The 25202-nt window shown below is 44.2% G+C and overlaps 1 protein-coding gene across 2 annotated transcripts in view; it reads right to left on the bottom strand.

Annotated features, from left to right (window-relative positions):
* UGGT2 (UDP-glucose glycoprotein glucosyltransferase 2) overlaps positions 1 to 25202 on the bottom strand; it is a 448230-nt gene that overhangs the window by 391936 nt on the left and 31092 nt on the right. For both annotated transcript variants that reach the window (XM_033949012.1, XM_033949013.1), the window contains exons 3-4: positions 15664 to 15794; positions 6051 to 6163 (exon numbers count right to left, since the gene is read on the bottom strand). In XM_033949012.1, the coding sequence (XP_033804903.1) occupies positions 6051 to 6163; positions 15664 to 15794 (244 nt within the window). The remainder of the gene's footprint in view (positions 1 to 6050; positions 6164 to 15663; positions 15795 to 25202) is intronic.

The raw sequence follows: 25202 nt of genomic DNA, 5'->3' as shown, positions 1-25202 counted from the left end.
TTTTGACAGTGTCCCACACTGCAGGCTGCTAAGCAAAATGGAATCGATGGGGTTAGGAGAGACACTAACTGCATGGGTCAATGATTGGCTGAGTGGCAGACTTCAGAAGGTGGTGGTTAATGGTACCCTCTCTAAAACATCGGAGGTGACCAGTGGAGTGCCACAGGGTTCGGTCCTGGGTCCACTCCTTTTTAACATATTCATAGGGGATCTGACTCAAGGGCTTCAAGGTAAAATAACACTATTCGCCGATGACGCCAAACTATGTAATATAGTAAGTGAATGCAGTTTACAGAATTATATGGCGCAGGACCTGCTTAAATTGGAAAGTTGGTCCTCAACCTGGCAGCTAGGCTTCAATGCTAAGAAATGTAAGGTTATGCACCTCGGAAGCGGAAATCCATGCAGGACGTACTTCTTGAACGGAGAAACTTTAACTAGGACTTCAGCAGAACGAGATTTAGGAGTAATCATCAGTGCAGACATGAAAACTGCCAATCAAGTGGAGAAGGCTTCATCTAAGGCAAGGCAGATATTGGGTTGTATCAATAGAAGTTTCGTCAGCCGAAAGCCTGAAGTCATAAAGTTGTACAGGGCCATGGTGAGACCTCATCTGGAGTACTGTGTGCAATTCTGGAGGCCACATTACAGTAAAGATGTGCGCAGAATTGAATTGGTTCAGCGGACGGCCACCAGGATGATCTCGGGCTCAAGGGTCTCTCGTACGAAGAGAGACTGAACAAATTGCAGCTCTACACTCTCGAGGAACGTAGGGAGAGGGGAGACATGATCGAAACATTTAAGTACCTCACGGGACGTGTCGAAGTGGAAGATGATATTTTCTTTCTCAAGGGGCCCTCGGCCACAAGAGGGCACCCGCTCAAACTCAGGGGCGGAAAATTTCATGGCGATACCAGAAAGTATTTCTTCACAGAGAGAGTGGTTGATCATTGGAACAAGCTTCCAGTGCAGGTGATCGAGGCAGACAGCGTGCAAAACTTTAAGAATAAATGGGATACCCATGTGGGATCCCTACAAGGGTCAAGATAAGGAAATTGGGTCATTAGGGCATAGACAGGGGGTGGGTAAGCAGAGTGGGCAGACTTGATGGGCTGTAGCCCTTTTCTGCCGTCATCTTCTATGTTTCTATGTTATTTCTTTCTCATATATACACCTTTAAAACAAGGTACACTTGGGGTGGGAGAGGAAGGGTTACTTTGATGCCAAGGTAAATTCCAGATTGTTGAATGGGAGATGGGGGAAGAGGAGGTTGGTTGATGTCGCCTCCAGAAGTACTGAACGCCGTTCCATCCCATTCTGACTTCTGTAACTCCATTTCAACTTTTGGATTTTCTAGTGAACTAGTTAAATCAGAACCAAAAATTAAAATATGTACTTTAATTTTACCTTTCTAGTCAACAATTTATGTTAACAACAACAACAAAAAAAAAACAAATCTCCAACAAAGAGCAGTAGATATTGCCTGCTTGCAGGAGACTAAGCTTACAGATGTCAAACACTCTAAACTCTGCACTGCATGGGTGAGCCAAGTATTTTACTTATCGAATCCCTTAAAGAAAGGTGGGATGGCCATTTTAATCCGAAAAAGGTTTAATGAGTCGTTACCCAAATTCAGAAAGATTCCGATGGGAGATATTTATTTCTGTGGGTTCAGGTGTCGGGGCTGGATTTCTATCTTCTAGCTGTCTGTGTGCCTAACATGTATGAACATGCCTTTTTTCACAAGCTGGTTCATCTATCTTTGCAGGATGATTCTTGCAGGAGACATCAACCAGGTTCTAGCTAATCAGATGGATAGATCTGAACCTACTAAAGCAGTGGTCTGAAACTCGCGGCCCACCAGGTACTATTTTGAGGCCCTCGGTATGTTTATCATAATCACAAAAGTAAAATAAAACAGTTTCTTGATCATATGTCTCTTTTGCTATAAATGACAATATTATTATTAAGACTTAGCCAAAAGGAAAGATTTATAAACTATAAAGAGTTTTACCTCATGCAAAATTGTCATTTCTTTAACAAGACATTAACTATTTTTTCTGAGGCCCTCCAAGTACCTAGAAATCCAAAATGTGGCCCTGTAAAGGGTTTGATTTTGAGACCACTGCGCTAAAGAGACTATATTGGGCACTAGGAAAGGTTTACCATTCTTATGTTGATCCTTAGATCTTAGTGACTCCTGGCATTTGCTGAATCCTACTGCCAAAGACTATACACCTATCTCATGTACATGGTTCACTGTCCCAAATAGACTATATTTTACTTTCCACATCTTTGTTTTCGCAGGTCCTTTCAGCGGAAAATCAGACCCATAGTTGTTTTCAACTACACATCTATTGGATAGAATTAAATTTACCTCATTCCTCTTCTGGGATGCCTAGATGGAGGTTCTTTGCTTATCTTTATCAGAATAAACATTTTCACTCCTATTTAATCTCTAAATATGAGGATTATTGTACCTTCAATGCGCAACATCAAGATAATCCCCCTTTGTTTTGGGAAACTTTTAAGGCAGTTCATGAGCTCGCTGTTTGACCCAAGGCATTATCCAGCTGGAAAAGCAATGACGGAAAGCCAAATCTCAGTTTATTCATCACCCTTCTAGGCCCACTAAGGAAGCTTATTTTGCAGCTCAACCTGCATTAAATGCTCTACTTCATGATGCTCTACAAAGATATTCCTTTTTCATAAGAAGTTTAAGTTTTACAAGCATGTACAAAAACCTAGTCACCTTTTGGCAGGGTCCCACTTACATTCCTATAATCAAAGGCTCTAATGGCTTGTTGAAACAAAGGACACCAGATATAGCAGTGGTTTTTCAGTCATTTTTTCAAACCGTGTATGAAGAGCTTACTCTTAATTCTGGTCCCTCTCTAATTGATTATCTGGAGGACTTTAGGATACCGTGTTTTTCCCAGGCACATCTGGCCTTACTTAATGATTTAACAGTGCGCTGCAGCTCCCTAGCTGTTAGAGGAGCATTGAGTAATTTAACTGCCCCAGGCCCCGATGGATTCACAAACTGCTCTTTCCTCAAGTCTGTGCCCCCTTATTTTCGCATTATGAAGCTGTGATATCGGAGGGAGCTTTCCCTGTGGGCTCTAATTCTGCATTTCTACCTTGCTTCCTATACCTGGTAAAGACTTAGCACTGCCAAAATCTTATCGGCCCATTTCTTTTAAATGTTGATCTGAAAATTCTCTCTCGAATTATGGCTGATCGTCTTGTCTACTATCCTTCCTGATTTAATAGGTCCAGAGCAGGTGGACTTTGTCAGGGGTCGTCAATCTGTGTTAACGTGTGGAAGATACTTATGTCCCTGGCTCACTCTACAGCACATGCAGTTCCAGGAGCTCTTGTTTGTCAAAAGCATTTTCAGCATCCAGGCTAAGTCAATCGGAATTATCTCTTCAGTCTTCTTCAATATATGGGACTTTCTGGCTGGTTTTGGCAGGCACTTCAGACCTTATATGCTCACCCGATGGCGGCGATGAAAGTCAATGGTCAAGTCACCCCCTTTTTTCTGATTCAGCATGGTACTCGACAGGGATGCCCTTTGTCCCCTTTACTCTTTCTATTGTACTTGGAACCTCTTCTTCTTTTAGTGGACCCGGCTGTGGCAGGTGTAACCCTGGGAGGGCAGACAATGAAGGTCTTAGCTTTTGCCAATGTCATCCTCTTGGTTTTAACCTAGGGACCTTCTTCTATACCAGCTTTGTTGGGTGTCTTAGACAAATTCTCCATTTATTTTGGGTTCCAGCTTAGCAGGTTACAATCTGTAGTCCTCCCTTTGGATCTTGCTCTTCCCAGGAAATTAGCTGGTGAGTTTCCTCTCACTTGGACTAAAGATGCTATCAAATATCTAGGAGTGTGGATTCTGACTGACTTATCTCAGCTGTATTCCATTTAATATCGATACACGACTGCAAGACATGGAGCGCAAGCTGTCCATTTGGCAATCCTACCTCTTGTCCTTAACGGGCAGAATTTCTCTTTATAAAACGATACTATTACCATCTCAGTTGTATTTATTCAAATGTTGCCCTTGACATTTTCGGTGGAAACACATAGGCGTATGGTTCATGCTATTAATAAGTTTCTATGGAACGGTAAAAAAACCTAGACTGTCTTATGTGACCTTAGCATCTCCTAAGGACAAGGGAAGCCTGGGTCTTTTGAATATTCACATATTGGCTTAGGCATGTCAACTGCATCATCTCAATGATTGGTTTCAAACTATTTCTCTATTTCTCAATTTTCTTTAACTCCAGACGAATTGCAAATTTTGTCCCCTTTTCATTTAGAGCTATGTTACAGGCATCTTTATCTCTTCTACGATCGGATTGGCGGGCTTACCCGGTATACTTTCCTATTCAGAAAACCTGGCGTTGGCTTTGTTCTTTGTTAAAGTTGAGGGCTGATGTATCCCCTTTATTGTCTATTATAGGTAATCCAGCTTTTGTTCCAGGAATAATGTTGGCTGTTTTTCAGCATTGGGCTGCTAAAAGACTTTTTTTTTAAAATCTCCACCAACCTTTACAGGAAGATGGCTCTATTAAACCCTATTCAGAATTGAGGTCTTTGTTTCGGCTTGGACCTTGAGACCTTTTTGGATATTGGTCATTATGTGTGCTCTCTGCCTCAATCTTCCTTAAAGTTGGAAGTGTTGGAGGTTTTTAATGAGGCTCTGTGCTTAGACACCCTTGCGTTATCACCATAGGTTTCTTCAGGAAATGTTTCCAGAATATGATTACACACAACTCAGTCTTTGATGGTCACAAGACTTGGGGGTTGATATTTCAGTTGACACCATACGCTGGTATCTTTGTGCAATGTCCAAATTGAAACTGTCTATCCTTTTGTGAGAATTAAGTTTTAAAATGGTTATGCGCTTGGCATGTAACTCCCAAACATGATCAATGGACTGGTCTGCGAACTGATTCTTGCTGTCCAAAATGTAGGCAGGAGGTGGCCTCTTTAGGCCACATGTTTTATTCCTGTTGATTGATACAGGCCTTTTGGAAGAGGATCTTGGTACATATCTCATTTCTGTGGCATGCTCACTGCCTCTTATCGCCACAATTATTGTTTTCTGTTTGCCCTGTAGTGGCTCCAGTGCCAAAAGGCATGAGAGGATTCCTGAAAAGGAGCTTTTTTTTTTTGTTGGGCAAGAAGGTTATTTTACTGCGATGGCTGGATGCTGAACCTCTTCATCAAATGGAGAAACAGATGGTGACCGATATAGACTCTCGTGGAAGTAAACAACTACAAGTTACTTGGGAACCTTTTTTGAACTCCTTGTCTACTGTTGCTCAGAGTTATTTACTGAATTTGTAACTCTCACTTGAGTTTAGGCTAGTTGTTGCTCAACAGTTATTTTGTATCTGGGTGTTTGGGAGGGGCAGGGAGAATATGAAAATTACCTTGTCTCTGACTAGATTATCTTGTTTTGTATAGCCTTGCACTTGTCTGATGTTTGATTGTCAATGTGCATCTAATAAATACGATACAAAAAAGAAATTTAATTATAAGGTATTTTGCAACTAATGAGAAAGGAAACTCAGATCAGTTATATCACATTACTTTGTCACACTAGTTATATCACACTATTTTGTCACCTTCCGATCATTCAACTGTTTTTCCCTCTGTTCTCACTCTCTCTCTCAACCACCTTTCCCCTTGAAACCTTCACTGGAATGCTATTGTTTCACTTGCATTTGATACTTTCATCTTTTGCTCATATCATAACCGAAAAAAGGAGATTTTGGTCTCTGAAAATGAATTTAGTAAAAAAAAAAAAAAAAGTTGTAATCACCTTTTCTATTTTCTGTTTATGCACTTTTTAGCAGGGCAGAGGGCAATTTCAAAACAGCCAGATTTACCTGAGCAAATCACTATTAACTCACATAAATGGGCTTTGAAGATTGCCCTCTATATATAGAAAGTTCAAGGCTGAGGTATACAGAAATACTGTCACTTCAGTACTGCACTTCTGCATTAAAATGGCTGATATTTCACCATGGGCTTACCTCTCAGTTGCATTCTTTAGGAGTCTTTTGATGTCATTAGGCCGGCAGGTGTGTTCCCCATGGATAACAGCAAAGGCACTGCAACCTTCTGGAGGTGGTTCATCAGCTGCAATCTAGCATTTCAATAATTAGGCTCAAATAGGCTGGTTTAATTGTACTTCATCTTAAAATTAATGCCTATTCCTTGATTAGAATAATTCAACTTGTGTTAAGTCATGCTTCTAGATTACATATGTGAGAATTAAGGAAGAACGTACTTCAAAATAAAAATCTGCAAGTTATGAGAAAAAAGTTTTTAAAGCCATTTAATTTGCACTATAATTCTAACTGAATATTTGATTCAGAGTAAAAGTTATTTCCCACCCTGGAAAACCACATAGCTATGGGACTTTGAATCATATGTATTAAACATTCTTAGAACTCATCTCAGACAGATTTTTGTGCGACTGCATTTATAGTATCTTTCATAATTTAATTAAGGCTAGAATATAAAGTAAAGCAACAATAAAACTTTTTGAACAGTATTTAAGAAAAAAATATAATGGGCAAAAATTGTAATGAAAATATGGGCTGTGAACAGAAGGCGGCAGTAGAAAATCAGAATGTAGCTCACTGAATACATTGTTTTGTTTTAACTTATTTTATAAGAACAATTAAGCACAGTTACTTACCGTAACAGGTGTTATCCAGGGACAGCAGGCAGATATTCTTAACACATGGGTGACGTCACCGACGGAGCCCTCGGTACGGACCTTTTTAACTAGAAGTTTCTAGTTGGCCGCACCGCGCGTGCGCGAGTGCCTTCCCGCCCGACGGAGGAGTGCGTGTTCCCCAGTTAGGATAAGCCAGCTAAGAAGCCAACCCGGGGAGGTGGGTGGGACGTAAGAATATCTGCCTGCTGTCCCTGGATAACACCTGTTACGGTAAGTAACTGTGCTTTATCCCAGGACAAGCAGGCAGCATATTCTTAACACATGGGTGACCTCCAAGCTAACAAAGAGGGAGGGGGGATGGTTGGCCATTATGAAAATAAATTTTGTAACACAGATTGGCCGAAGTGTCCATCCCGTCTGGAGAAGGCATCCAGACAGTAGTGAGTAGTGAACGTGTGAACTGAGGACCAAGTGGCTGCCTTGCAGATTTCCTCGATGGGCGTGGAACGGAGGAAAGCTACAGAAGCAGCCATAGCTCGGACTCTGTGGGCCGTGACAGCTCCTTCCAGTGAGAGACCGGCCCGAGCATAGCAGAATGCAATACAGGCAGCAAGCCAATTTGAAAGTGTCCGTTTGGAGACAGGACGACCCAAACGGTTGGGATCGAAAGACAAAAATAGCTGAGGGGATGTTCGGTGAGCTCTGGTACGATCAAGGTAGTAAGCAAGGGCACGCTTACAATCCAGCGTGTGCAACGCCTGTTCCCCAGGATGCGAGTGAGGTTTAGGGAAGAAGACGGGCAACACAATGGACTGGTTGAGGTGAAAAGCTGAGACCACCTTGGGAAGGAATTTAGGGTGGGTACGCAGAACAACCTTGTCATGGTGAAAAACAGTGAACGGTGGGTCAGCAACCAGTGCATGCAGTTCGCTAACTCTCCTGGCAGAGGTGATGGCAATTAGGAAAAGCACCTTCCAGGTAAGAAGCCTGAGCGAAGTTGTGGCAAGAGGCTCAAACGGAGGTTTCATGAGTGCTGATAGAACCACATTCAGGTCCCAGACGACAGGAGGAGGCTTGAGAGGCGGTTTGATATTGAAGAGACCTCTCATAAATCTGGAAACCAGAGGATGAGCCGTGAGGGGTTTTCCGAGAATAGGTTCATGAAACGCAGTGATGGCACTGAGATGGACTCTGATGGAGGTAGACTTGAGGCCAGCATTGGACAGCGAGAGCAGATAATCCAATACAAGTTCCACCGCTAGAGAGGTGGGTTCATGATGATGCCGGAGACACCACGAGGAGAATCTGGTCCACTTCTGATGGTAACATTGGAGGGTGGCCGGTTTCCTGGAGGCGTCCAAAATGAGGCGGACGGGTTGAGATAGATTCTCTGGAGAGGTCAGCCCGAGAGAAACCAAGCTGTCAGGTGGAGTGAAGACAGATTGGGATGCAGTAGAGACTGATGCTGCTGTGTAAGTAGAGTAGGAAACACAGGAAGAGGAATGGGCTCCCTGGAGCTGAGTTGGAGCAGGAGGGAGAACCAGTGTTGACGAGGCCACCGAGGGGCGATGAGAATCATGGTGGCTTTGTCCTTGCGGAGCTTGGACAAGGTCCGCAACATCAGAGGAAGTGGAGGGAAGGCATACAGGAATCGATCCCTCCAATCGAGTAGGAATGCATCCGGGGCCAGACGGTGAGGAGAGAAGAGTCTGGAGCAGAAGAGGGGCAGCTGATGATTGTGAGGTGCTGCAAAGAGGTCCACCTGCGGAGTGCCCCATCGAGCAAAGATGGAGAGTAGAGTCGGAGGGTCCAACGTCCACTCGCGAGGTTGAAGGATGCGGCTGAGATTGTCGGCCAGGGAGTTCTGTTCGCCCTGGATATAGACCGCCCTGAGGAAGAGATTGCGGTCCGTGGCCCAGGTCCAGATGCGTAGAGCCTCCAAACAAAGGGGGCGAGATCCGGTGCCGCCTTGCTTGTTTATATAGTACATGGCGACTTGATTGTCTGTGCACAGGAGGAGAACCTGAGGGCAGAGAAGATGTTGGAAAGCCTTGAGGGCGTAGAACATGGCTCTGAGTTCCAGGAAATTGATGTGATGTCGACGCTCCTGTGGGGTCCAAAGCCCCTGGGTGCGTAGATCTCCTAGGTGAGCTCCCCACGCATAGGGGGACGCATCCGTGGTGATGGTCATAGAGTGAGGGGGCAGATGAAAGAGCAGACCCCTGGAAAGATTTGAGGAGTTCAACCACCATTGGAGAGATTGCTGAAGAGATGATGTCACAGAGATGGGATGAGAAAGAAGATCCGTAGTCTGTGACCATTGGTTGGCGAGAGTCCATTGAGGCGTGCGGAGGTGGAGACGTGCCAGAGGAAGGACATGTACTGTCGAGGCCATGTGTCCCAGGAGGACCATCATTTGTCGAGCAGGAATGGAGGAGTGTTGGAGCACCTGACGACAGAGGTGGAGCAGAGTCCACTGACGATCGGAGGGAAGAAAAGCCCTCATTAGAGTGGTGTCCAGAACAGCTCCGATGAATTGAAGTCGCTGGGTGGGAAGTAAGTGCGACTTGGGGTAGTTGATCTCGAACCCCAGGAGGTGGAGGAGAGAGATGGTGTGATGAGTAGCCTGTAGCACAAGTTGAGATGAAGGTGCTTTCACCAACCAATCGTCCAAGTAGGGGAACACCTGGAGGTTGTGAGACCTGAGGAAGGCCGCAACTACTATGAGGCATTTGGTGAAGACTCTGGGTGAGGAAGCTAGGCCAAACGGTAGCACCTTGTACTGATAGTGGCGGTGCAGTACTTGGAACCGCAGATAGCGGCGAGAAGTCGGATTGATGGGGCAAAATCGAAAAAAGGGGAAAAAAAGCAAAGTTTTTTTTTTTTTTTTTTACAAATCAAAGGAAAAAGAAACCCGAAGGCAAAAGAAGAAAAAATAGGGAAAAAAGCGCGAGCGGGAAGGCAAAAAAGTGGTTTCAACGGCCGTTGAAAAAACACACGCGTCTTCTTCGCTCCGCGGAAACGAAGAAACTGGGGACCACGCACTCCTCCGTCGGGCGGGAAGGCTCTCGCGCACGCGCGGTGCGGCCAACTAGAAACTTCTAGTTAAAAAGGTCCGTACCGAGGGCTCCGTCGGTGACGTCACCCATGTGTTAAGAATATGCTGCCTGCTTGTCCTGGGATAAAAATAATGATCAAATACAAACCACAATATTCAGTAGGTACATGTGGTTTCGTCAATGTACTTATCTCTCTATCCCTTCTATTTTCATTTCAGTTACAGTTGGTCTAAAATACAGTGGAATCTTGGTTTACGAGCATAATTCGTTCCAGAAGTATGCTCGTAAACCAAATTGCTCGTATAGCAAAGCGAGTTTCCCCATAGGAATGAATGGAAACTCGCTTTGATTCGTTCCACCTCCTCCTCCCCCCCACCCGAGGCTACCGGCGCTGCTCTATTACCCCCCTCCCGCGATCCAGCATCCCCCCCCTGAGCACCAAAACGACATCCCTTACCCCAATTGGGCACTGGCACCAGCACCAACACACAGAACATGCCGGTGCCCGAAGATCCTCCCTGTTCTGTGCTGGGCTAGGCGGTGCATCGGAAATCCTTCTTCTTGCCTGTGCTGGGCTGGACTGGGCCTTGAGCATTTGTGCATGCTCAAGGCCTTCTGGTCTCGCTCTCTCCAAGATTCTGAATCAAAGAGAGCGAGACCAGAAGGCCTTGAGCATGCACAAATGCTCAAGGCCCAGTCCAGCCCAGCACAGGCAAGAGGAAGGATCTCCGATGCACCGCCCAGCCCAGCACAGAAGAGGGAGGATTTTCGGGCAACGGCATGTCCTGTGCATTGGTGCCAGTGCTCAATCGGGGTAAGGGATGTCGGATCACGGGGGGTGGCGCTCGTAAATCGAGTCAAACTCGCTTTCCGAGGCGCCGATTTTGCGAATGTTTTGCTCGTCTTGCAAAACACTCGCAAACCAGTGCACTCGTAAACCGAGGTTTGACTGTACAGTAAAACCTTGGATTGCAAGTAACTTGGTTTGCAAGTGTTAAATTTTAACTTGATATACAAGCAATGTCTTTCAATACAAGTACTTACAGTATACAGTACACACGTCACAACTAAGCTGATGGTTCTTCTTTCTCCGATGCTACAGGAGTGTAGTGACTGTTCTAAATGAGCAAGGTCTTGCAATACAAGAATATATAGCAATGAATGGTCTCATCATCAGACTACCAAGCATTAATATTTACTCTTTATCATGTGATCTCAGTGATGTTGTCCATGCAAAAACAGCCTGTCCAGCACAACTCTACAGCAACTGAGATGGCTATTAGGAAACTTAAAACACCAAAAGATGTTCAGGAAACTCCACAGCTGCTCAAGTTCCCACAGAAGAGCTGACAGAGAAAGCCTATTTTGATAGTCCACACACCAAAAGCAAAGAGTAACAAAGTATACTTGCTGTTTTCTTGAAGACAAAACTTTTAGTTAAAGAGCGAGAGAGTGGCTGTGGAGGCTCTTTTGTGGTCCAAAATGTGCAGTGCTGTTTTGCCAGGACAGGCATTTGGTTTAGGAAAGGGATTCAGATTTTTTGAATATTTCCATATGTTCATTAGCTTTCCAGAACAGAGCTCTTTCCCTATGCTCAATTAAAATCCAGCTCTTGAGCCTACCTCAGTCAGCCTTGACCCCAACAAACCGCTGTCAAAAGAGTGAGGAAGTGAAAAGAAAGGGATCCATCCAAGTACAGTAAAACCTTGGTTTGCGAGCATAATTTGTTCCAAAAACATGCTTGCAATCTAAAGCACTCGTATATCAAAGTGAATTTCCCCATAAGAAATAATTGAAGCTCAGATTTGTTATACAATCCAAAAACTTTAAAACAAAATACTGTACTATAGAGAAGTCACTACACTCCTGCAGCATCAGAAAGCAGAATAAGAAGCTCAGTTGTAATAACGTGACGCATGTATACAATGCATTACAAGACCTCGCAGCATCAGAGAAAACAACCATAGAAACATAAACATAGAAACATAGAAGATGACGGCAGAAAAGGGCTACAGCCCATCAAGTCTGCCCACTCTGCTTACCCACCCCCTGTCTATGCCCTAATGACCCAATTTCCTTATCGTGACCCTCGTAGGGATCCCACATGGGTATCCCATTTATTATTAAAGTCTGGCATGCTGTCTGCCTCAATCACCTGCACTGGAAGCTTGTTCCAATGATCAACCACTCTCTCTGTGAAGAAATACTTTCTGGTGTCGCCATGAAATTTTCCACCCCTGAGTTTGAGCGGGTGCCCTTTTGTGGCCGAGGGTCCCTTGAGAAAGAAAATATCATCTTCCACTTCGATACGTCCCGTGAGGTACTTAAATGTTTCGATCTTGTCTCCCCTCTTCCTGCGTTCCTCGAGAGTGTAAAGCTGCAATTTGTTCAGTCTCTCTTCTTACGAGAGACCCTTGAGCCCCGAGATCATCCTGGTGGCCGTCCACTGAACCGATTCAATTCTGCGCACATCTTTACTGTAATGTGGCCTCCAGAATTGCACACAGTACTCCAGATGAGTTCTCACCATGGCCCTGTACAACGGCATTATGACTTCAGGCTTTCGGCTGACGAAACTTCTATTGATACAACCCAGTTGTGATGAAATGACGTGCATATACGTACTCATATTGCAAGACCATGCTCATTTAGAACAGTCCGCAGCATCAGAGAGAATAACCATTGGCTCAGTTGTCATGCGCATACACTGTACTCTTATTGCAAGACAATGCTCGTTTATCAAGTTAAAATTTAACAAAATGCTTTGCTCTTCCTGCAAAACACTCGCACACCAAGTTATCGCAATCCAAGGATTTACTGTATTTCCAGGAAAACTTTCTTCTTTTCCAGCCCTTTTCATAAGCAAAGTTTAAAAGTAACTCAAATGGACCAGAAATAACTGGTTCAAGAGTGCACCCGACCTAGGCAGCCCAGGACCTACAATGTATACCATCACCAGCCACTAGAGACAGAAAAATACTTAATGTGCCTGCACAGTGCACTTAAAGATCAAGTCGCACAGAATTATTTTGTTTCTCCGTTGCCATCTGTTGATCAACTGACAACACCCACAAGTCTTGAACTGGTTTGGTTGTTAAGGACACTAAGAAAAGGGCATTTTAATAATCATGGCCCGAACAGAATTAACTTGGTGAAAGAGACTTTAAAGATTATACTTTTTCTGGATCAGATTTCTTTCTTTGGCCTGTAACCAAAAGCATTAAGATCTCTTCAATAGTAAGACTAAGCAAACAGGTTTTTTATGCCGATGAGGTATCTCTTCAGTTAGTGTTTTTAGAACATCTTGGTATGTATGTGTGTTTTGTTACTAGTATCTTAAAATTCATTAGACATAATTTAATACATATAGTCCTATCTTTCACTCCATCTCACCATCCACATTTCTTTTCACAATTGACAAAGTTTTATGTCGGCCTGTACTATATCAAACTAGAATTGGTCTGGGCTCTTTATAATCATGGTTTAATCTTTAAAATGGGCATTTTTTAATGTAGGTCCCTCTTCTCACAGGGATGTCATTATCCAATTGCCATGCACCATTGGGCACACAAAAGTATACATTGTGGTATGCAGCCTATGCCTGCTAGGAGTGTCCCCAGAGCAGTGCACAGGTCAAAAGCAGACACTTCTCATTCTGGGCCATTTAAACCCCAAACTGCCAAGTTGCCCGACTTTTCTTCCTTACCCTGTAAAGGGAGCCAGGGAGCAGAGCTGCATATTTCCCCTCCCCCACACAGTCATAGGGTAGTTGATAGAAAATCCTCTGCACCTGAGGGTTGGGGGCGTGACTGCAGACTTCTAAACCTGAGAACTGAACTGTTGGAGAGGCAGAAGGAGAAACAGAGGGAACAGGAGCGGTTGCAGTTAGAAAGCTGGCAGCGACGCTCAGGGCTGAGGGCTCTGAATGGCAGTCAACAGCCTGAATGCATGGAGCTAACTGAGGCTGTAGCAGAACCGTCTTCCTGCCTGTCTGAAGTTCCCCAAAACATGGAGCTAGATCCAGAGCCCAATGCTGAGCTTCAGAATAGAGTCCAACCGATGGAAGTTTACTGGTCTAAAAAACAAGTAGTGAAAACTGCCTAGGTGGGTTATTGAAGCCTTACCTATTTTGAACTGTATTGAAGTTGTTCTTTAATAATCCTGAAAGAGTTGGAGTATTGTGAGAGCTCCTTTAGGAACTGAGAAAGTCATATTTTGTTGGTTTTTTGAAATTGAATTGTTGTAAGTCCAGGCAGTGGGGTTTGCCCTGCATTCAAAGTGGTGGGATAGAGGGCCTAATTCTGGCAAAATTATTACCACGCAGAGCACACTGCTTAGCCAGCACGTCAGCTGCTGGGTGGATCAGTACCGTAGTGCTGGTTTAAGCTTAAGTGAACAGCAGAAAAGAAAAGACTGTTTTTCTTTTGTTTTTTTTCTTTGAAACTGTCCAAGCTGGAACTATGAGGGGCTGTGGAGCCAGTTACAGCTTTAAGAGAGAGTTGCACTGTTGAGGTTTAGAACCGCATGGAACCAGCATTCACCCCAGAGACCGTTTAATTTTGCAGTTTTGGATGTTTTGGGTCTATGTTTGCTATGAAAAAATCCTGACAAGTTTGTTTTGCTTTGGACTGAGCTATGAGGAAACAAGCAGGCCGGCTTGTTCATTTTTGGATATAAAGATTAAAACCAGTTCTTCATTTGAAAATTACCTTCCTAGTGTGGTGATGTTTCTTTTTCTTAAACTTTTATTTTTCTTCCTTGTGCTGCCCGCAGCGGCACACAAGAGTATTCCTTGTCCCAGGACCCATTGCCCTGAGGTTGCCAATGACAACATATACACACATGCTACACACATGCTACACTCTAATCTTATTACATTCCCCAATAGGACCCCTGAGAAATAAGTGTTTTTCGAAACACCAACTGTGTTGGGTCCTGGTCTCAAACTCAAAGTGAACCATTCTTTTGGATAACTACATTTTATTGACTATAATACAGACTTGGCACCTTGTACATCAAATCTGCAGAGAGGGGGGGGGTTATTTTAGCCTTTGCACTATGCAGCAGCTGACCCAAAGGATAGAGCCCAGGTGACCTACTCAGTAGCATACACTCGTCCACTGAGCCATCAGGATAGCTCTAATACATAATATGTAGAGGAGCATTCTACATAGTAATATTTATATTGTTCCAGAATTAAGTAGAATTTCCAGGTAATTTTTTTTCTACACACAAAAAAAATCTCCATTTCCCTGCTCCGTTATCAAATCATGCTTGACTTCATCCGCTGAAAATCAAGGGTGGGAAACTTCATGGCGACACCAGGAAGTATTTCTTTACCAAAAGGGTGGTTGATCATTGGAATGATCTTCCACTGCAGGTGATCGAGGCCAGCAGCAAGCAAGATTTTAAGAAAAAGTGGGATAGGCATATGAGATCTCTTCATGGAGGGAATTAGGGGGGTGGGTCATTAGAGTGGGCAGACTTGATGGGCCATGGCCCTTTTCTGCCGTCATTTTCTATGTTTCAGTGATTGTGTGTTGCTTACCAGAGCATCCACAATAATTTAAATGAAAGATCAGAGATAAAATTTCTCTTTCCATTTTATTACATTACATTGGTGATTTCTATTCTGCCATTACCTTGCGGTTCAAGGCAGATTACATATGGAGGAGTTATCTGGACATTTCTCGTGGTACATTTTATCTACCTTAAACTGTACTAAGCACTTTTTGGGCAGGAAACCAGAATATACATATTATCCAAATAAATCCTATACATGCGATTTGTTTTTTTATTTTTCCATTACATTCCCTGTGCGATATGTCTGTCTATACATACTACTGATATTTCAGTACCAAACATGCACCAAAATTACAGCTCAATGACAATTATGCCTACCTGTTGAAACATCATAATAGTTGGGGAGTATGCTCCTATGGAAAAGGCAAACTTCAATAAGCTCAACTGCAAGTCAGATAGAAACTGCCCAGTTTTCTTCAAGATCAAATTGTAATAAGCATGCTCTGTGTCTAGAAAAATAAAAACAAAGCAAGCTCAACATTTTCTGCAAGAGTTACAAACAATTGATTTTAACTATCAAAATATTCATTCATTTTAAAATAGGAACATAAGAACTTAACAGCTGCCATACTGCGATAGGCTACAGGTCCATCAAGTCCAGTATCCTGTTTCCAACAGTGGCATGTCACAGGTACTAAGATGGGTATAGAGAGGGCTCATTTAAACGTAAAGGTTCTAGACTTAAAAAAAAAAACAAAAAAAAAACCCCACACACTTTATTCAGATGGGGGATTACATCAACAAATTGCTGTCTGGATGAGAACGTCTGGAAGGAGTAGAAATGCAGTGGGTAAAACTGAAAGGAGTTAGTGCAAGGGCGACAAACCTTTTTGTGAGGCAAGTAAGAGGAAAAGAAGGCCGCTTTGGTTCTCAAAAGTAGTGCTGAGAAGGTAAGGAATAAGAGGTTAGCTTTCATAAACTACAAAAGATCACAGAAAGAGGAAGACAAGCAATAATATCTGGAAAAGTTGAGAGGCTAGTTGAGTAGTCAGGAAAGCAAAGATACAAATGGAAGAAAAAAAAAAAAATAGCTGGCATGGCAAAAAGTGAAGACAAGACATTTTTTAGATATATCAGTGATAGGAAGAAGTGCAAAAGTGACATTGTGAAGGGGAGGAATATGTAGAAGCTGCTAAAGAAAAGGCTGAATTGCTTAACAAATATTTCTGTTCCATGCTCACGGCTAAAGTACTGGGAGCAGGACTACAGAAGACAAATGCAAATAAAGATGGAAGAGTGGTCGACCCTGATCGATTTACAGAGGGTTGTGTTCATGAGAAGCTAGTTAAATTAAAAGTAGACAAAGTGATGGGGCAAGATGGTGTACATCGGAGGGTGCTGAAGGAACTTTGGGAAGTTCTGGTGGCTCTGCTGATTAACCTTTTCAATGCTTCTCTATGGACAGGAGTGGTACCGGAGGATTGGAAAAGGGCAGATGTGGTCCCTCCATACCAGGGATATCAAAGTCCCTCCTTGACGGCCGCAATCCAGTCGGGTTTTCAGGATTTCCGCAATGAATTAGCATTGAAAGCAGTGCATGCACATAGATCTCATGCATATTCATTGGGGAAATCCTGAAAACCCGACTGGATTGCGGCCCTCAAGGAGGGACTTTGAGACCCCGGCTCTATACAAAAGTTTGCAAGTTTATTTAAAATTTTCTATCCCACCTTATAGAAAAAACTTTCAAGACACTTTACAATCTAAACCATAATTAAAAACACAATGTACAAAAATTAATAAATGCATAATACAAAACACAAATAAAAGGATACAATTTTTTAAATAAAAAATATTCTTTTGCCTTCCAAGATCTTCACAGCACTATCCATTATACCCGAGAATAAGCATCAGAAAAAAGATAAGAACATAAGAAGTTGCCTCCACTGGCTCAGACCAGAGGTCCATTGTGCCCAGCGGTCCGCTCCTGCGGCGGCCCATCAGGTCTGTGGAGGAGTGTGTGGCGCGGTGGTTGAAGCTACAGCCTCAGCACCCTGGGGTTGTGGGTTCAAACCCCACGCTGCTCCTTGTGACCCTGGGCAAGTCACTTAATCCTCCAGAGCCCCAGGTACGTTAGAGAGATTGTGAGCCCGCCGGGACAGATAGGGAAAATGCTTGAGTACCTGATTGTAAAACCGCTTAGAAAACCTTGATAGGCGGTATATAAAATCCTAATAAACTTAAACTTAAACTTAAACTTAATTTCTGACTATTCCATAACCTACCTCTAGTTCTATCTACAACCTACCACTAGTTCTATCTGTACCCCTCAATCCCCTTATCCTCTAGGAACCTTTCCAAACCTTCCTTGAACCCCTGCAATGTGTTCTGGCCTATCACATCCTCCGGAAGCGCGTTCCATGTGTCCACCACCCTCTGGGTAAAAAAGAACTTCCTAGCATTTGTTCTAAACCTGTCCCCTTTCAGTTTCTCCGAGTGACCCCTAGTACTTGTGTTTCCCCACAGTCTGAAGAATCTATCCCTGTCTACCCTCTCTATGCCCTTTAGGATTTTGAAGGTTTCAATCATGTCTCCTCTAAGTCTCCGCTTTTCCAGGGAGAACAACCCCGGCATTTTCAACCTGTCAGCGTATGAATAATTTTCCATACCTTTTATCAGTTTAGTTGCTCTTCTCTGGACCCCCTCAAGTACTGCCATGTCCTTTTTGAGATGCGGCAACCAGTACTGGACACAGTATTCCAGATGTGGGCGCACCATTGCACGATACAGCGGCATGATGACTTCCTTCGTCCTGGTCGTGATACCCTTTTTAATGATGCCCAACATTCTGTTTGCTTTCTTTGAGGCTGTCGCACATTGTGCCGATGTTTTCAATGTTGAGTCCACCATCACCCCCAGGTCTCTTTCAAGGTTGCTCACCCCTAGCAATGATCCCCCCATTTTGTAGCTGAACATTGGGTTCTTTTTTCCTACATGCATGACCTTGCATTTCTCTATGTTAAAACTCATTTGCCACTTTTTTGCCCATTCTTCCAGTCTCGTTAGGTCCCTTTGCAGGTCTTCACAGTCTTCCGTGCTTCTAACCCTGCTGCAGAGTTTGGTGTCGTCGGCAAATTTGATAACCTCACATTTTGTCCCCGTCTCCAGGTTGTTAATAAATATATTGAACAGGAGCGGTCCCAGCACCGACCCTTGTGGAACCCCGCTCGTTTCCCATTGCCAGTCTGAGTAATGACCCTTTACTCCAACCCTCTGTTTCCTGCCTGCCAGCCAGTGTTTGATCCATCGGTGGATATCCCCTTGCATCCCGTGGTTCCACAGCTTTTTAAGTAGCCGTTTGTGAGGTACCTTGTCGAAGGCTTTTTGGAAGTCAAGGTAAATTATGTCTATGGATTCTCCCTTATCTATCTGGCTGTTTATTCCCTCAAAGAAGTACAGTAAGTTTGTGAGGCACGACCTTCCCTTGCAGAAGCCGTGCTGGCTCGCTTTTAGTTGTCCCTTGTCTTCTATGTGTTCGCAGATTGTGTCCTTAACTAGTGCTTCCATCATCTTTCCCGGAACCGAGGTCAAACTCACCGGCCTGTAGTTTCCCGGGTGATCCCTTCTTAAAGATGGGCGTGACATTTGCTATTTTCCAGTCCTCTGGGATCTGCCCGGTTTTCATGGATAGATTACATATTTGACGAAGCGATTCTGCTATTTCGTTTCTCAGTTCTTTTATTACCCTTGGGTGGATGCCTTCCGGACCCGGTGATTTGTCGCTCTTCAGTCTGTCTATCTGTCGGAGTACATCCTCTCGGGTCGCCTCTAGTTGGACCAGCTTTTCATCGTGGTCTCCGCTTATAATCTCCTCGGGTTCTGGGATATTGGATGTGTCCTCTCTCGTGAAGACTGACGAGAAGAATTTGTTTAACCTGTCAGCTATCTCTTTTTTCTCCTTTATCACTCCTTTCTTGTTTCCATCGTCCAGTGGTCCCACTTCCTCTCTGGCTGGTTGTTTCCCTTTCACATACCTGAAGAAGGGTTTGAAGTTTCTTGCTGTGGTCGCTGTTCCCTAATGGTGCTAGTACTACCACCTCCTTTGCGGGTTCCTCTAGCCTGTTGAGGATTAGATCCAGAGTGGCATCCCCTCGCGTTGGTTCCGTGACCAGCTGCTCCATGAAACAGTCCCTCATCGCCTCTAGGAATTTAGTTTCTTTCGTGCAATTTGAGTGTCCAATGTTCCAGTCTATTCCCGGGTAGTTGAAATCCCCCATGACCACCACCCTTCCGCTTTTGCGCACCTACCTCAATTCGGCCTCCAGGTCCAGGTCGTTTGCTTCTGGCTGTCCTGGTGGGCGATAGTACAGTCCCAATTTGATGTCAGCTCCTTCCCCTCCTGTCAGTTTAACCCATAGTGACTCCAAACTGTCCGCCCTTATTGTTGTTTCTATCCTGGTTGAAGGAATGGAGTCCTTTATATATAATGCTATTCCTCCACCCTTCTTGTGTGCCCTGTCCCTCCTGTAGAGTTTGTACCCTGGCAGGGCCACATCCCATTTGTTGTCCTCGGACCACCATGTCTCTGTGATTCCTATTATGTCTAGGTCCATATTACTGGCTATAACTTCTAGCTCCCCCATTTTAGTCCTTAAGCTCCTTGCATTTGTGTATAGGCAATTTAAGTCCCGCTTTGTTACCTTTCCTTTTGGATCTCCTCGTGATTTGATGCTCCTGCCGATCTCCTCATGGGCTGCCAGTCCACGAGCCTCGTTCTGTTCACCCTCCTCCAGTGGTGTGTCTGTGTCGTCTTCATCCCCCTCCTGTAGTGTGTCTATCCCGTCCTCGGTCTGCTTCTTTGTTTTTGGGTATCCCTCCGGTTCCGGCTGTTTCCTCCTTTTCTTGCTTTTTAGCTCTAGTTGCTTCTCGGGTCCCTGTAATGTATCCTTGGGTTTATGACCAAGAAGTGCCCACTCAGTCACTAGCCCTCTTACGTCATTTCCTGGTTCAGTATCCTTGTTTGATACTGTGGTCCGATGTGTCGAGGTCAGATCGACCATCGGCTTTCCCCTTGTTATCAGTTTAAAGTCATGATAATTCTTAAGTTTTCCTTAAAACTTATCTACTGAAGTTATAGCTTTAAGTGCCAATGGTATCAAATTCCAATATTTAGGACCATTTACAGCAAAAGTTACATGTCTTACATGTTTGTGTACAATATCTTTGTACGATGGAATTATAAGCAGTTGCTTATTTAAAGATCTCAGATTCCTACCCGCTACATATGGATTCAGCAAACGTGCTAGATATAATGGCTCATCTGGTCTCAATAACTTAAATTTTATAAGTAATATACATTTCGGTATTTTACTGGAGGCCAGTGAGCATTTTTCATAAATGAAGAAATATGATCAAATTTACAGAGATTGTGGATCACTCTAATAGCTGTGTTCTGTATGATCTGCAATCTTAGGATATCCTTCTGACATAGACAATTGTAATAATCAATTTGCTGAATGGAAATAAAAGTGTAAAAAAGGAAGTAGTAGGGAATTACAGGCCAGTAAGTGACTTCTGTGGTAAGCAAATTATTGGAAACACTTTAAAACAGAGCATGGTAAAGTTTCTGGAATCTGGTGGATTCCAGGACCAGAAGCAACATGGATTAACTAGAGGTAGGTCTTGTCAAGACAAATCTAATCAATTTATTTGACTGGGTGACTAGAGAATTGGGTAGAGGGAGTATACTAGATGTGGTGAATAGTACTCCCCTGAAATTTGCGGGGGTTCCGTTCCAGGAACATCCGCAAATTTTGAAAATCCACGAATACAGTTTTTCAGCTGATTAAAGGCAGGAGAGAGCAGCTGGGGTGCCAGGGGGTGCTTAAATTGTACTTACGAAGCTGGGCACATTTTCCAACTGCCTCCTCCTGGTACTAAAGTCATGGTTACACCAATCAGGAGCTGCTTTGATATATCAGATAGCATGTCAAAGCAGCTCCTGATTGGTGTAACCATAACTTTAGTACAAGGAAGAGGCGGTCGGAAAATATTGCGAATTACTAAGTTCGCGATTTGCGAACTGCGAATTTGCAGGGGTATACTGTACTTAGATTTTAGCAAAGCCTCTGACAGTGTTCCACACAAATATCTAATAAATAAACTGAGTGCCCACGAGATGGGCCTCAAAGTTATGGGTTGGGTCAAGAACTGGTCGAGTGGAAGACGACAGAGGGTAGAAGTTCACGGAAATCACTCCGAGGAAAGGGATGTTACTAGTGGTGCGCCTCAAGGTTCTGTTCTTGGGCCTGTTTTTTGGGGTTGTTTTTTTTACATTTTATAAGCAAAATTGCTGAAAGGTTGTTAGGTAAGATTTGCCTCTTTGCGGATGATACCAAAATCTGCAATAGAGTAGGCACCCCAGATGGTGTGAATAACATGAAGCTTGAAGAATGGTCTGAAATTTGGCAGCTAAAATTTAATGCTAAGAAGTGCAAGGTCATGCATTTGGGCTGCAAAAATCCGAAAAAATGGTACAGTTTAGGGGGCGAAGAACTTTTGAGCATGACAGAAGTGGGACTTCAGTGTGATTGTATGTGATGATGTTAAGGTGGCCAAACAGGTTGAAAAGGTGAAGGCAAAAGCTAGAAGGATGCTAGGATGCATAGGAAGAGGTATGGTCAGTAGGAAAAAAGGAGGTATTAATGCCCCTGTATAAGACTCTGGTGAGATCTCATTTAGAATATTGTGTACAATTTTGGAGATATAAAGATATAAAAAGGATGGAGTCAGTCCAAAGGAAGGCTACTAAAATGGTGCATTTTCTTTATCATAAGGTGCATGGGGACAGACTTAAACATCCCAATATGTATATTTTAGAGTAGAAAATGACACGGTGACTGTTACCCGCGGGTAGCCACCAGAACGGGGGTGGGGTGGGGGTGGGGGGGAAAGCACAGTTACTTAACGTAACAGGTGTTATCCAGGGACAGCAGGCAGATATTCTTAATGTATGGGTGACGTCACCGACGTCACAGCGCCTTTGCAAAGGAGCCTGTAGAAGGAGCCAGGAAGCAGGGCCGACTAACAGGGAGCCCCAATACGTAAGTAACATCCAGTTATTGTCTATTGTTCTTTTGTTTTTTGTTTATTATTACCTAGCCACACAGCACACCGCGAGACAAGCACTCCCAAACAGCTCAACAGCACCAGCACAACCAAAACCAGCGATCAACAAAAGGACTGCTATCAAGAGGACAGGACACACACAACTGAGAAGGAGAATAAGACATGAGCGCCCACGGAAGCCAGAAGATGAGCTTTCCAGTCTTCTGCACCGGCTGCAATATGTATGACTACCTCCCCTCGGGGACTAGGGCATACATTTGCAGCCGATGTGAGGAGCTGGACAGCCTGAAACTGCAAGTTCGGCTGCTGGAGGGAACTGTGATGGAACTCGAAGAACTCCTTGCCAGGAAGGAAGAAAACTGCATGCAGGAGAAGTTGCTAGGGGAGCCCGAAACCAGCGAAGGGATCGTGGAATTAGAAAGATTCATCGAGGAAGCCCACCAGCAACACGTAGAGATCCCAGGACTGGAAAGCTGTACCCAGGATACCCAGAAAGATGGACTGGAAGAGAGGAGAGAAGACACACAAGCTAACACAGAAAAAACCAAAGATGAGGTAGGAGATATCCGCACACCAGAAGGAAGAGAGACATCACAGGAAGACGTCCCCCCATCTGAAGAGACGAAAACAATTTCAAGAGTAGCACTGGAAGAAGAAGACTGGCCCTATACCGAAGACGTGGACTTACGACCCCCAAGAAACCCCCGAATAAAGAAGATGGGGATCATCGTAGGAGACTCCATTATACGTCACGTGGACAGCCACACCGCAGGAGGAAGAGAGGACAGAATCGTCACCTGTCTGCCTGGAGCAAGAGTGAAGGATGTGGCCAACAGGATCTCCAGGATCATAGACAGTGCAGGGGGAGAGGATACTGCTGTGCTCATCCACGTGGGAACAAATGATGTAAGCGGACGGAAGTATGACAGGGAAGAGATGAAGGGCCAGCTCCGCTCACTTGGAAGACAGCTGAAGAACAGGGAGGTGAAGGTGGCCTTCTCCGAGATCCTCCCAGTACCAAGAGCGGATGGAAAGAGACAAGGGGAATTGCAAGCTATTAACGCCTGGATGAGACGATGGTGTGAAGAAGAAGGCTTCGACTTCGTGCGCAACTGGACGGCGTTCTGGGGGAAAAGCAAGTACTATAGAAAGGACGGACTACACCTCAACAAGGAAGGAGCGAGAGTATTGGCAGGCAACTTGAAGAGGGCCATCGAGAAGGCTTTAAACTAATAAATAGGGGAAAGCCAACAGTCGACCACCAGTCGATGGCACGGACGACAGGATGCCCCGATGTAGGAACAATGGGCTACTACTCATACACAGGAGAGGACGATCTCACAGCAAATAAGGAAGACAAGGCAGAAAGGGACAACTCAGACATAGGAGAGGAAGACCGCACAACAAACAAGGGAAACAACACTGCAGCGGTTAAGGATACCGTGAAAGTAACAGTAAGGACAGCAAAGAGTAGAAAGTCCATAAAAGTAACTCGAAGAGAACTCAAATGTATGTATACGAATGCTAGAAGTCTAGGAAACAAAATGGGGGAACTAGAGACAATAGCAAGAAATGATAAGTTGGAAATCATTGGCATAACAGAAACATGGTGGAATGAAGAAAACAAATGGGACACAGTACTTCAGGGATACAAACTATATAGAAGAGATCGAGTAGGGCAGAAAGGTGGAGGTATTGCCCTATATGTGCAGGAAGGAGTAGAATCTGTTGAAGTGGCTACGATGGAAACGAAAGAGAAGCTAGAGTCCCTCTGGGTCAAGATTCCTGGACAAAACAGTGCAGCCACGAAAATTGGCCTTTTTTATCGTCCCCCGGGACAGGCGGATGAAACTGACTTAGAAATGATAGAGGAAATCAAACGAGAATGCAAGACGGGCAATGCAATAATATTGGGAGACTTCAATTTCCCGAGGATAGACTGGAAACTAGGAACCTCCAACTGCGGCAAGGAGGCCAAGTTCCTGGAGGCGCTAGGGGATTGCTTCCTGGAACAAATGGTGAAAGAGCCGACAAGAGGCAACGTCACCCTGGACTTGGTGCTAAATGGCCTCACAGGACCGACAAAAGAAGTAGAAGTTACGGTACCGCTGGGGACGAGCGATCACAATGTGATCATCTTTAAGCTTGACATCGGGAATAGAAAAAGTGCCAAAACCTTAACCAAAACCTTTAACTTTAAAAAGGGCAAATACGATCGCATGAGAGCCATGGTGAAACAACGACTCAAGAAAAAGGTGGATAAAATTGAAACAGTAGACCAGGCATGGTCCCTACTGAAAAGTACTATCACAGAAGCACAAAACCTACACATTCCGAGGATCTCCAAGGAAGGGAGAACAAAAGGTAAGGGAGAACCGGCATGGCTTACCAGACAGGTGAAGGAAGCCATAAAAGAAAAGAAGGACTCTTTCAAAAAATGGAAACACATCAAAACGACCGAAGCATGGAAAAAACATAAAGACGAACAGAAGAAATGTCACAAGGCGGTGAGGGATGCCAAAAAGGACTATGAAGAAAAAATAGCGCAAGAGGCCAAGAACTTCAAGCCCTTCTTTAGATACGTGAAAGGGAAAAAACCCGCAAAAGAGGCGGTGGGACCCCTGGACGACCAGGGAAGAAAAGGGTACATTAAGGAAGATAAACAAATTGCGGACAAACTAAATTCCTTCTTTGCGTCTGTCTTTACGGAGGAGGATACTGCAAAAATACCAGAGGCAATGAAAGTGTTTAATGGAGTAATGGAAGACAGCCTCACCACAGTTGAAGTG

Source organism: Geotrypetes seraphini, chromosome 6 (genome assembly GCF_902459505.1).
Source record: "Geotrypetes seraphini chromosome 6, aGeoSer1.1, whole genome shotgun sequence".
Classification (NCBI taxonomy): Eukaryota; Metazoa; Chordata; class Amphibia; order Gymnophiona; family Dermophiidae; genus Geotrypetes; species Geotrypetes seraphini.
Note: the sequence above shows the minus strand (reverse complement) of the source record. Positions and strands in the feature narration are given on the sequence as shown.